Source organism: Lynx rufus, unplaced genomic scaffold, assembly GCF_022079265.1.
Source record: "Lynx rufus isolate CCGP_SWC_20201006 ecotype Redwood Valley unplaced genomic scaffold, mLynRuf1.p SCAF_8, whole genome shotgun sequence".
Classification (NCBI taxonomy): domain Eukaryota; kingdom Metazoa; phylum Chordata; class Mammalia; order Carnivora; family Felidae; genus Lynx; species Lynx rufus.
The window spans coordinates 67,526,582-67,539,333 of record NW_025814896.1 but is presented as its reverse complement, the minus strand read 5'-3'; the positions used below and the strand labels follow the sequence as shown (position 1 = coordinate 67,539,333).

Below are 12,752 nucleotides of genomic sequence, written 5' to 3'. Positions count from 1 at the left end.
CTCCTCCTGCCACGGAGCAGCAGCAGAAGCAGCGGCTACGGGGTTGAGGAGGAGGAGGAGGAGGAGGAGGAAAGGTTCCTTTAAGGAGGAGGAACGACGACGCCTCTTTTTCCCTCTATCTCCTCCCTTCACACTCATTTCCCCTTCGCCGAGGAGAGAAGGGGGGGAGGAGAGAGAAGAGGCCGAAGAAAGAAAAAATTCCTCACAGAAATCTCTTTCAGGGGGTGTGGGGGGAGGAAGAGGAAAAAAAAGAGCTGGGCGCCCCCTGCTCCCTCCCTCCCTTCTCTCCCTCTCTTCTCCTCCTTCTCCCTTCCTCGCCCGCCCGCCCACTCCCCCCGCCGCCTGAGACGCCGCTCGGGAGTCGGCGGGACCGGAGTCTGTCTCCTCACCCGCCGACGCCGCGCTTCGCCTCGGGATCCCCAGGCGGGCGGACGCCCTTTCTTTCTTTCTCTCTTTCGCTCTGCCCGTCTTTCTGTCTCCGTCCCTCGCGGCCGCCCCGCCCGGCGGCCTCGGCCTTCCCCGTGCGTCAGGCCCTCCCGCCCGGCCTCGCTCGGTCTCTGTCTGTCTCCGCCGGCCTTTCTCTTGAATCGGGGTCTCGTTCACCCCCTCCGCCCTTCCCATCTCCCCTTCCCCTCGCCCCCTTTCCTTCCTCCCCCTCCCCACCCCCTTCTCCTGCCCCGCAGCTCGTAGTGCGTGTGTGTGTGTGTCCCTCCGCCAACGCCGCCACCTCAGCCCGGCAAATGAACTCCGTCCGAGCCGCCAACCGGAGACCCAGGCGAGTGTCGCGGCCGCGCCCGGTGCAGCAACAGCAGCAGCAGCCCCCGCAGCAGCCGCCGCCGCAGCCGCCCCAGCAGCAGCCGCAGCAGCAGCCTCCGCCGCCGCCGCAGCAGCAGCAGCCTCCGCCGCCGCCACCGCCGCCTCCGCCGCTGCCCCAGGAGCGGAACAACGCCGGCGAGCGGGGTAAGGCCGCGCTCCTTCCCCGCCGCCCTCCGGCTCGGGCGCCGGCCGGCCGGGACCCGCGGGGAGGAAGGCCGGGGCGGGCGGGGGAGGCCTGTGCGCCCCCGGGGTGGGAGACGGAGGCTGAGCGGAGGCGGGTCCCCCGGTGCCGCAGTGTCAGCCCGGCCCGGGCCCCGGACGGCAGGAAAAACCGCGGCTTCCCCACTCGCCCGGGCTCTCGCTCAGGCCGCGCTTTGTTTGGTTGCGGGGGCTCGGCACCCTCTACCCCCACCCATCCTTTGGCTCCTTCGCTGGCTCACGGACCCCGCAGGAGTCTGTTGGTGGCTGGGGTGGGGGGAGGCAAAATGTGGGATTTCCCCCTTTTCTGCTGCCTTCCACGGTTTAGCCTCCCCCTTCCTAACAGAAGGTGGGGGGGGGGACAACTGGGAGTGATCGGGCGGTGGGGCTGGCTGGGGAACTTGTTTTCCCCCTTTTCTCTGTTAGCCTCCCCCTTCCTGTGGAGGAGGGGGAAGGGGGGGAATCCGAGTGGTCTGTGGTGTTGGCCGGGGAACTTGTTTCCCCCACCCCCCTCCCTAGTCACGGGGTAGGGGGAGCAGCGACTACTCTCCCAACCCCATAATGTTTGCTGCGCAGTTTGGCTTTAGTTACAGAACCCCTGGGAAGGACCCGTTAAATCAAGACCTTTAAATAAATAAATATAGAATCCATCGGCCATTTCCAGTCCCCTCCCTCGCGTCAGTGCAGTTACCCTTCGGTTCTATCGACCACCCCTCTCGCCTGTCCTCCCTTAGCAAACCCCTACGCCTCCGTGCTACCCTCCGTCTCCTAGTGGGGTTTGAACGCCCCTTCCTTGGAACTGGCCCCTTGGGAGAGTGTGAGTGTGTGTGCTGTGTCCAAGGCCTAGTGAAATGTGTCATTTGGACCCAACTGTGCAGCTCTGTCTGGTAACCACCATTGTCTAAGGGCTGAAGCTCCCGGGGGTTGGATTCTTGCTTTAGCAAAAATAATGTTCAGTTCTACTTAGATGATGTGGTTATTTTGGGAGATATATGAGGTAGGATGTGGCACCTTGGTCTCCAAACGTAACTATTCTCTTTATTAATTAGCTGCTCTCAGTGGGAGTGGAGGTCAGTACCATATTTATGTGTACGGTTGTTGTTTTAAGGAGGAGGGGAATTGTTAGGAGACATTTTGCGTGTTTTCGTTGGCGGATTAAGGTTAATTTTACATGCGTTGGTTGTCACACCTCCTTTGATTAAGCGAATTGAGATTAAATGCCTTTTAAAAATTATACATTCCTTCCTTAAAAACTGTTTCAATGTTGTACTTAGCTAAAATACTTAAAAAGAGAGATGAGAATCTTTTGAAAAATAGTTCAAAGGGTTTTCACTAGTCTCTGTTACAGATGGTCCTTGAGAAAGCAGTTTGCTATATGTTGCTTGAAAGAATGTGATGTTTCAAGCCAGTTAGAGGTGTTGTGCAACAGTATTGGTAAATATGTTTTGATGATTCTCGGATACATTTACCATGTTTTTGTAAATTAAAAATATTTGTAGTTTCATCATTTCCTTTCACATTTGCATAGCAGGGTTTTCCTGTGTTCCATTCAAATAATAGTCAAGTCCCCTTCCACCATATACTGTAGAGTTCACAGTCCTTTTTGAGAAAACAATGATACTAGATTGAAATCCTAGCATAGTAAGGATTTAATTGCTGGAAGTGTTTTTAAGATGTACTGATTTGTTCATACCATTAGGGCTGAATCAAATCTGTTTGGCCAAACTTAATTTAGTCCCATTGTGTATTTTAAAATATTTATTCTGAATCTCCTTTTCATGATGTGTGTAATTTCAAACTTAGTTGAGGTACTTTTATCTTGGGTACTTTTCTTAACATTTGTTTGAATTATTAGCCACTAAAGTCTATTTCCTTTTGAAGTAAAATTACTTGGTTGTTGGCATTAGCATACTAGAGTGTCAGTTTCCTTTTCATTCATGTCCATAAGCTGGCTAACAAAAAGATGTTCAAGAAATCAAAATTTCAGTATACACCTAACCAAATAGTAAATCAAATGCACTGTAGAATTGTTGCTTTGCTGCAGCTAGTAGAAACTGTTCTGGTAATTCCATGTTGACACAGAGGGGAAAAGAACTTGCTGATTAGCCTTCAGGGAAAATTCTGTGGGTCTTTTAGAGGGCAGATAAATGGCTTTAAAATGAATAAAACATTAAGATAACTTGAAAGAGTAAAATAGTAAAGATTTTGCCAGTTTTAAGTAAAATATGTCTTTCTACAAAAATTGGCGATTTGATTACTTTTTAAAAACGTACAGTTCACACGAGAAGTTAGTCAAAGGAATAACCTCTCTTTTAAAAGTTTTATGGAGCATGGGAAGTGTCACTATTTTTTGGTCTGGATAGAAGAGGTTTTGTTGTTTGAGAATATAGTGGGTATCATAATTTTGACAAGGTAATTAAGGAACTACAGCCAACATGTATGTGTGTGTTGTACTTTTTACTAACTCTTAATGGGTATGTAGCTCTTGCATTAGAGTTTGGATAGAGTTACATAATAGTGGATCAGACAGCTTTCCAGGTCAGAAATTAAAGTCAGACTCACTGTTTTTAAGACAAGTTATTCATTCAATATAAAAAATTACTTACTTATTTCACATCAAAGGATGGACTTTGGCTTTTTAGTGGTAATAGTATAGTTACAATGTAGTTTTTATTTTTTTTTCAAGCAAAAATTTTGTCAGGGTTGGATTTTTGTTGCTCCTTTACCCACAAGATAATTGGTCTAAAAACTTCCTTGATACATCCTTTCACACACACACACACACACACACACACACACACACACACACACACTTTCTCTTATATGCCATGGCCAGTGTTTGAAGAGGAAAAAAACAGTCTAATACAGTGAATTCTTATGAGGACTTTTCAAAACCTTCCATTGGGGACAATTACTTATACCCACATTGGGAAATATTTGGCCTGAGTGTTTCATGGAATGCTGTCTTCACTCATGTTATCTGTAATGGCCCACTGTCTTAACATGGAATACTAATCATTAGCTGGTTTTGGTCTTTTAGTTTAAGTTCCAGAGTTTAAGATTTCACATACTACTTTAAATTAGTAGAAAATAATTGGTGTTCCACATAGGGACACTTTGATGATATATTCCAGATTCAGTGAATCTGAAAGTAGTGTGGGGTAGATTTTTTTATATTTATTTTCTTTTGAAATCCTGAAAGGATTTAGCTTTTGCAGCTTGTTGTGATTTATGTTAATATCTTTTTGATAGTCTTTTTCTAAAAGTATGAGGTAAGGTTACAAGTCTGCAGAAGTGCTATGTATTCCGAGCATTTTTAGTTTGTAGTTAAAATTGGTTACTTAAAATAGGTAATAAATACAAATGATTTAAAATTCAGAAGTTTCTTGTCTACACCTGCCTTCAGCGACCAAATTCTCCTGCTTGGAATCAATCGCTATTATTAGTTTCTCATTTATTGTGTTTTAATAAAAACATAAAAAATGAAACTTGACAACTGAAAGTCTTGATATCAAAGTTTTTGAAAATAGGTGTAATTTTTTCTGGTTGGAGAATTCATAAGATTCTTTTGAAGTGCTGAAATTTTAATTATATAATCATTGATAGTTCAAGAGATTTAATACAATATATTAATGGTATTGCTATTAATTTCTAGTCTGAAGTAATTGTAGAGAATAAAAACATAGTCTTTTTAGTTCCATATTTGTGGGATAAAAATCTCACCGATGACCCTGGAATTAGAGTTTTGTTTTAACTAAACATGTTGAAATAATGCAGTACATACAGTATATGTGAAATATTCCTAATGGAGCTACATATTATAATATGCAGCAGCCAGGAAACTCCTTAGTGTTCTAGTCATGCATGCTAATCATACCTTCTGTGGGCTTGTTCTAGCTCATGATATTTTACCTTCAGGTTCTTCAGAATAAGGAACTTACAGAATGCAAGAATAAGGAACTTCTGCAACCTTTTTTGACAGAAGAGTTCTGGGCAAAGGACATGATTTTTCCAGTCTTAGGAATTAAGTACTGTGGGCCACTACTCTCCCATCTGGTGGCCAAACCTTCAAAATATTTACATCCATGAAAGGAGAAATGCCACCCAGTTTTTTGTGGGAGTAGGGTGGGGTGGAAAAGAGCCTGTTTTCTCAAAGCTTAACAAGTTATTTGAGGGATAGAAATGAGATAGTGGGGTGCCTGGGTGGCTCAGTCAGTTAAGGTATGACTCTCAATTTCTGTTCAGGTCATGATCTCACAGTTCAGAGATTGAGCCCTGCATCAGGCTCTGTGCTGACAGCATGGAGCCTGTTTAGGATTCTCCCTCTCCTTCTCTTTCTCCTCATCCTCCACTCTTGCTCTCTTGCTGTCTCTCTCAAAATAGATAAACATACATTTTCAGAGAAAACATGAGATAGTGTGACAAGGCTGATGTGAAAGTTCTGCTGATTAGGCCTATGGGTTGTCCCTATACTGCTTTTCTCTTTCTTTACTGGAAATTCTGGCAAACCCAAGGACAGGCCAACCAGCTTGGAAACCTACCAGGTAAGGCAAGAACTACCCGTAGATCCTGACCTGTTAGGACCCCTGGACTTAGATTTGGGAGAATTCAAGGCTAGTGAGTATTTCCAAGTTTGTTTGGTTTTTTTCCCTATGTGTTTTAATTTTGAAGCTAAACAATCTGTAATAAAGAGTTATTTCAACTTGAGGTTCCTTATAGTCCCCGTATTTATTACTAACTAATAAGTTAACTCTTGTGTTTTTCTTGTCCCACTAGTCTCTGAAGAGTTATTCTGTTTTAGACCTTCCATTTTATTAATTTAATCAGCCCTTTGAATTAATTACATTCTCAACTTCCAGAGAATTCCAGTTGTATGTGAGGTTACTAGCAAAGTACCCCCAAATTGCAGTGTTAACCCTCTGAAAATAAAATGATAAGCAAAATATGCCAGTTGAGACAGTTGGGCAGTATGATAGGGAGAGCTCAGGGGTGCCTGGGTGGATCAGTCGGTTAAGTGTCCTACTTCGGCTCAGGTCATGATCTCACAGTTCTTGGGTTCGAGCCCCGCGTCGGGCTCTGTGCTGACAGCTCAGAGCCTGGACCCTGCTTTGAATTCTGTGTCTCCCTCTCGCTCTGCTCCTCCCCCACTCACACTCTGTCTCTCTCTTTCAAAAATAAATAAACATTTTAAAAAAATTTTTTTAAAAAAGAGCTCAGAGTTACAGCTAGCTAGTTCTAATCCTGGTTACACTATCAACAAGCTGTTTGACATGGCGAAAGCAATATAAACTCTTGGAGCCTTACATGATTATCTTTAAAATGAAGATGGTAATACTTGTCTTATGGAATAATTAATGATGAGAGATTTAAGTATCTAGGACTTGACAGATGCTCAATAAATGGCAGCTTTTTAAAATAGTAATAGGTGCACCTGGGTGGCTCAGTTGGTTAAGTGTCAGGATCTCATGGCTCCAGAGTTTGAGCCCGCACCAGGCTCTCTGCTGTTAGCACAGAGCCTGCTTCAGATCTTCTGTACCACCCCCATCTCTGCTCCTCCCCTGTGTGCGTGCTCGCTCTCTCTCTCTCTCTCTCTCTCTCTCTCAAAAATAAACACTAAAAATAAAATAGGGGTGCATGGGTGGTTCATTCGGTTAAGCGTCCGACTTTGGCTCAGGTCATGATCTCATGGTTTGTGAGTTCAAGCCCCACATTGGGCTCTGAGCTGACAGCTCAGAGCCTGGATCTGTTTCTGATTCTGTGTCTCTCTCTCTCTGCCCCTCCCCTGCTCACGCTCTGTCTCTCTCTCTCTCTCTCTCTCTCTCTCTCTCAAAACTAAATAAAATTTAAAAATTAAAAAAAATAAAATATTAATAATAGTAAGCAATGGAATCAGTTATATATAAAACTAAACCCAAGAGATAAAATGTGCATGAGTCATTAGTTTCTGGCATACCCCAAAATGCAATCTAGGTGACTTGATAAAACCTTAGAGAAGGGCACCTGGATGGCTCAGTTGGTTAAGCCTCCAACTTAAGCTCAGATCATGATCTCACAGTTTAGGACTTCAAGCCCCGTGTTGGGCTCTGTGCTAACAACTCAGAACCTGGAGCCTGCTTCAGGTTCTTTGTCTCCCTCTCTCTCTGCCCCTCCCCTGCTCACACTCTGTCTCTCTCTCAAAAAATAAAATTAAATAAACAAAAAAAACCCCAAAACCTTAGTCTGGTTTATAATTATAAATCATTTTATAGCCAACAAATTGAAATATTCTTTGAAGAAAGAATAAGGAAACAGAAGAAATGAGTATTTGAAATATAATAATAAACATAGATCACTGTTTTTGCTTATGTACTAGAGTCTAATACACTCTCATTTAACCCTTTTAGCAATTCTGTAAGATGGACATTAGTCAGCAGTGAGTAGTCCTAGTAAATAGCAGAGATTTTCAAAATTGATTTATATCACTGAATCTTCCCATAAACAAGAGGAGAGATAACAAAATACATTTGGCAGAATGTGTCCATCACATTCAGAGGAGGGAATAACCTAGCCCTTGAAGCACATCTGTCTCCTTTCATATCCCATTTATTTTATTGAAGACTGGTACAGTAGTCTGATGCTATATATTGTTAAACACCTGCTTAACATTTTTTAAATAACCTTCTGATCATAACTTTACCTCTAATGTAGATTTGTCTCTGGAAGAGATTGCACTGATTGGCCAGCATGTTTTTCCAGCTTGTTGAGATCACTAAGTACTCATTGTGTAAAGAGGGGTAGATTTCTCTTGAATTACTCATAAGTTATGAATAAAAGGTGTTAAGTCATTTTAGCTCATGGTTATAGACTAGCCTATTTCAGGAAGCAAAAATGTGAGTTAAATTACACTTCAGTGGTAATTTTGACAGGTTTGTGGACTAAATATCCTTTTGTCACCATAGCTTGATGTCTTTGCATGTATAGCCTGGGGTTTTTATATGTTTGGTTAACACAGAAATGTGCTTAAACTTAATCCTTAGAAAATAGAGAAATGAAACCAATTAACTTCCCTTGTATAATTTATTTTAGTTTAAGGAAATATCAAAAATATGTACTTTGAAAATGAATACATTGTGTATTTTTTGTTTTAAAACATCCAAATTAAGATAGTATATTAAAGCAAATGTAAGTTGCTTATTGTCCCCAATTTCTAAAGATCCAATTGTCAGTGTTTAGTCCTTCTAACAAATGAAAAATTGTGTGTGTTCAAAAGAGGAGAAAAAATTATTAAATGCTGTTCCCTCAACTGGTGAATAAACCTTAAAAAACATAATGGAATATTTCCACATCTCATGAAGGAAGAGGTACAAAGAGAGCCTACTTTTCTGTTTTCTCAAAGCTTTGAAATTGAGTGATAGAAATGGAATAATAACCTGTGCTTTAAAATTATTTTTCTGGTAACAGTGAAAATCTTTACTGATTTCTTCTAGTGTGCAGCATGCACTCATTTTCTAGATGTTCAGGTTGGGTTGTGTCAAAATCTTTGACTACTAAAAATTTGTCCTCAGAATGGAATTAACTGGCTCCTATAGGGGTTCAGTCTTTGACATTGATTTCTTTAGTACCATGCATTGATAACTGACTTGAATCAGTTTAGCCTCTGCTGGTTTGCTGCCTTTACTTGAGTTTAATGAGAATTCTTTTTTACACTGAAATATTGATTTTGTATCTTGCATCCGTAGTCTATAACATAGTATGTATAAGACCATGTGGCTTTGTGAGAATCTGACACTTAAGAGGAAGCAGGTGGGGAAGAGAAAGAACATACAGCTCTTTTTTATTCACCTGTTATATTTTGAGTTGGACAGGGTTGGTATATATATGTCACTAGTAATTGTTTCTTCCCATATAATCATACATATTAAAAAAAAAACAGGCTTTAAGGGAAATTAGAAGTGAAATAGAATTTAACAAATGGAAAATAGAAATCATTCTGGGTTTGTATCATGGCAGAGAGAAAGGATCAAAGAAGACTTGTTTAAAAGAAATGGAGGTGGGTGAAGATCCTATATTTCGAAATTGAATTGTTGGCAAAGTGATTGTATGGTAAAAGAAATGGTGGAATCACTCATTTTTCTGTGTTTAAAGTAGCCACAGAACTAATTCACCGTTGTGTGTAAATGACTGATATCTTCATGATCCTTTGAAATGCATTTGCATTTTTGAGAAACTGATCCCTTAGTCAAATTTTGGTATTTTAGGCCCAGTAAAAGAGATAGAAATAAGTGATTTGGACAAAGGCTTTGGGTAGGAGTGCTTCCTCAGAGACAAAATAAGTATGTCAGGGGAAGTTGAGGGTGGAATAGTCTTGTAAGAATCACTTCCCTTACACATTTATTGTTTTTACTAATCTACTTCTGACCCTAAAATTTTCCTAAAAGTTTCACATTTTATTTTTTCAAAAGACTAATTTTGGGTTGAAGATTGGGATGGAGAGAAGAAAAAGAATTAGAGCAGGTAGGAGTGACAGTATGTGTGGGTCATTTTAAATTAGCAGTGGTCATTTAAATTAGAAAGTCTGTATGTAATTATACACACACACACACATACACGCTATATATAACCATATATAATTATTTAAATTGTGAAAAATCTATTAGTTTTTTTTTAACTAAGCTTTTTTTAATGTTGATTTTTGAGAGAGAGCATGAGTGGGGGAGCGGCAGAGAGCTAGAAGGAGACACAGTCTGAAACAGGCTTCAGGCTCTGAGCTGTCAGCACAGAGCCCAACATGGGGCTTGAACTCAGGAACAGCAAGATCATGACCTAGGCTGAAGTCGGACGCTTAACCCACTGAGCCACCCAGGCACCCCCCTAAACTGACATTTTAATAAAAATACGCAAGTGCACAAATCATTGGTGTATAGCTTGATGACTTTACACAAAGTGAACACGTCTGTGTAGCCAGTAATACCTAGATCAAGAATTAAACGCTACCAGTATCCCAAAGGGGTGCCTGGGTGGCTTGGTCTGTTGAGCGTCCGACTTCGGCTCAGGTCATGATCTCACAGGTGGTGGGTTTGAGCCCCGTGTCGGGCTCTGTGCTGACAGCTCAGAGCCTGGAGCCTGCTTCAGATTCTGCCTCCATTTCTCTGCCTCTCCCCTGCTCACGCTCTTGTCTCTCTGTCTCTTTCTCTCTCTCAAATATAAAATAAAAAACAAACAAAAAAACCACTACCAGTATCCCAGAAATCACCATTCTGTGTGTTGTCCCAGCCCCTTGCCTTCCCAGTCACTATCCCCAGCCCTGTCTTTCTTACTGCTTGGATTGCTTAGATTAGTTTTGTCTGTTGTCTGTCTTAGGTACCAACTTTATATAACTGTAATCACTCAGTCTGTATTCCTATGTGTCTGGCTTCTTTCCCTCAGTATTTGTTTATTTCAACCATGTTGCTTATAGCAATAGTTTGTTTAGTCTTGTTGATCTGTAATACTGCATTGTATGAGTATATGGCAATTTATTCATTCTATGATTAAGAGACATAGAACTTTAATATTTGGCTGTAAGGAATAGTGCTGTGAGCATTTTATGTATATCTTTTGGTGAATACAGGTACCCATTCCTGGTAAGTCTTTTACCTCAACATGATACCATCAGTTTTCTTTTCTCAAAGACAAAGCTTCCATTTACTTGGGAGATAAAACAACTTTAAGACAGATGTGAATATGGGGCACCTTGGTGGCTCAGTCAGTTAAGCATCCAACTTCAGCTCAGGTCTTGATCTCACTGTTCCTGAGTTCAAGCCCCACATTGGGCTTTCTGCTGTTAGCACAGAGCCCACTTCAGATCCTCTGCCTCTTTGTTTCTCTCTCTCTCAAAAATAAACGTTAAAAAAAAGACAGATGTGAATGTGTCCTCTCATAATTAACGCTGCCAAAACAATTGATTTTATTTCAAATGTTAGTATTTTTCTTAAGTCTTTGGTATATCTGCTCTAGCATCCTTTAACAGTGGTGTTAGGAAGTTTACCCGTCACCTTAATATACTTTAATTTTCCCCATAGGTTGTAGTTTGGGTTATTTTGAGGAGGAGGGAAATCGTTTTTTATATTTAGGAATTTTCAAAATTACTGTGGAATTTAATGTGATTCTAAGCCTTCATTACAAAAATTATTTGTTTTTGCAACTGCCATAGTTTGTTTCTCCATTTCAGTGTGGAATCCTTTTTTTTTTCTTTTTTTTTTACTACTTTTAAGCTTACCTTTTTAATGCCTGTGAAAATATTTTGCTTTTATTTGGTTAATTGTTTAATTTATTTTTTTCTGCATATCTTGATTATCCTTTATTAAATTATGCTTATTTTAAAATTACAGAAGCTTCATAGAAAAATTGGGATGCATTTTGTTCTCAAGTTGTTTTTCTAGTCCTTGACCAGATCATCAGTTCCTGATGTATAAGAAGAAGGTGTAAAAGTACCTCTGCCAGTATCATTGATAAGTTTTTCCTCAGCTGAAAGCTTGTGCTGAAGTGTGCTAGTTAGTGTCTTATAAGCTTATGCTCCCCATGATATAAGTATCCCCTGAGAATGGCAGGCCATCAATGACTGAAATGGGGTTCTGTTGTTAAAGAACCACTTGCTTAAAACAGATAATATGGTAGCCTTAGATATCAAAAAGTAAGATCTTATTATTTCATGTCTGTTCTTTCAGCACTTACTAGTTCAGTGTTAGTGCTAACAGTTGTTCTTTCTTGTCCACGATAAGCAGTGTGGAGGAGACTGCTACCTTCCTGTCTTTTTTTTTTTTTTTTTTTTTTTAAACACCTATCCAGGGGCGCCTGGGTGGCGCAGTCGGTTAAGCATCCGACTTCGGCTCAGGTCACGATCTCGCGGTCCGTGAGTTCAAGCCCGGCGTCGGGCTCTGGGCTGATGGCTCAGAGCCTGGAGCCTGCTTCCGATTCTGTGTCTCCCTCTCTCTCTGCCCCTCCCCCGTTCATGCTCTGTCTCTCTCTGTCTCAAAAATAAATAAATGTTAAACACCTATCCATATCAAGTAAATGTTAAATTTGGGGATAAGGAGCCTGAGCTTTTTCATCAAAGTGGCTTTTTTTTTTCCTTCCCTTCCTAGAATTAAATTTCTACATCAGGGGATTTTGAATAAGGTGACTTCTGAGTTGCTTTAAAACTCTTTCTGTGTCATTTAAATTGCCAGTAGAAATCAGTGAGGTCTGAATTTGTTAGGTATTACTATACAGACATGGTTCTTGCCTTTATGGAACTTATAATTGAGTTAGAGACTAAATTTAAATAACATTTGAGGCCAGAATGAATTGCAAATAAGGATGTTGATATTGTTTTCATTGTCTTCTGATTCATATTTTTAAGGATACACACACATATACGTGCATACATACATATACCACATTGGAGTTTCATTCATAACCTTATCTGTCCACTGTTTCCAAGTCCAGAGTCTGTTGGAGAGTTTTTTATGAAATGGTATGAAGATGAAGGTTTGTTTTGACTCCCCGTAGTCTGATATATATTCTGCCCTTTAATCATTTATTGAATTACCTCTGTGCCACACTTAGAAAGTTGTTGCAGCCCAAAGTTTAAGCTAAATTATAGCATGCTTGTGTGTAAGTTATTAAGAAAGAAAATGTGCCTAGTGAAAGAAATTACCTGCAGAGTTGGGGTCATTTATCTTGTTTTCATGGTGTAGTCCTTCTTCATTGTATTAGTTATTTTGCTTATATATCCAGAA

At 40.9% G+C, this 12,752-nt stretch overlaps 1 protein-coding gene across 2 annotated transcripts in view; it reads left to right on the top strand.

Moving 5' to 3' along the window:
* The first annotated feature begins 286 nt into the window (after positions 1-286).
* The window catches only part of FBXO11 (F-box protein 11), an 85,239-nt gene continuing 72,773 nt past the window's right edge, over positions 287-12,752 (top strand). For both annotated transcript variants that reach the window (XM_047067995.1, XM_047067994.1), the window contains exon 1: positions 287-960. In XM_047067995.1, the coding sequence (XP_046923951.1) occupies positions 741-960 (220 nt within the window). In that variant the 5' untranslated portion in view covers positions 287-740. The remainder of the gene's footprint in view (positions 961-12,752) is intronic.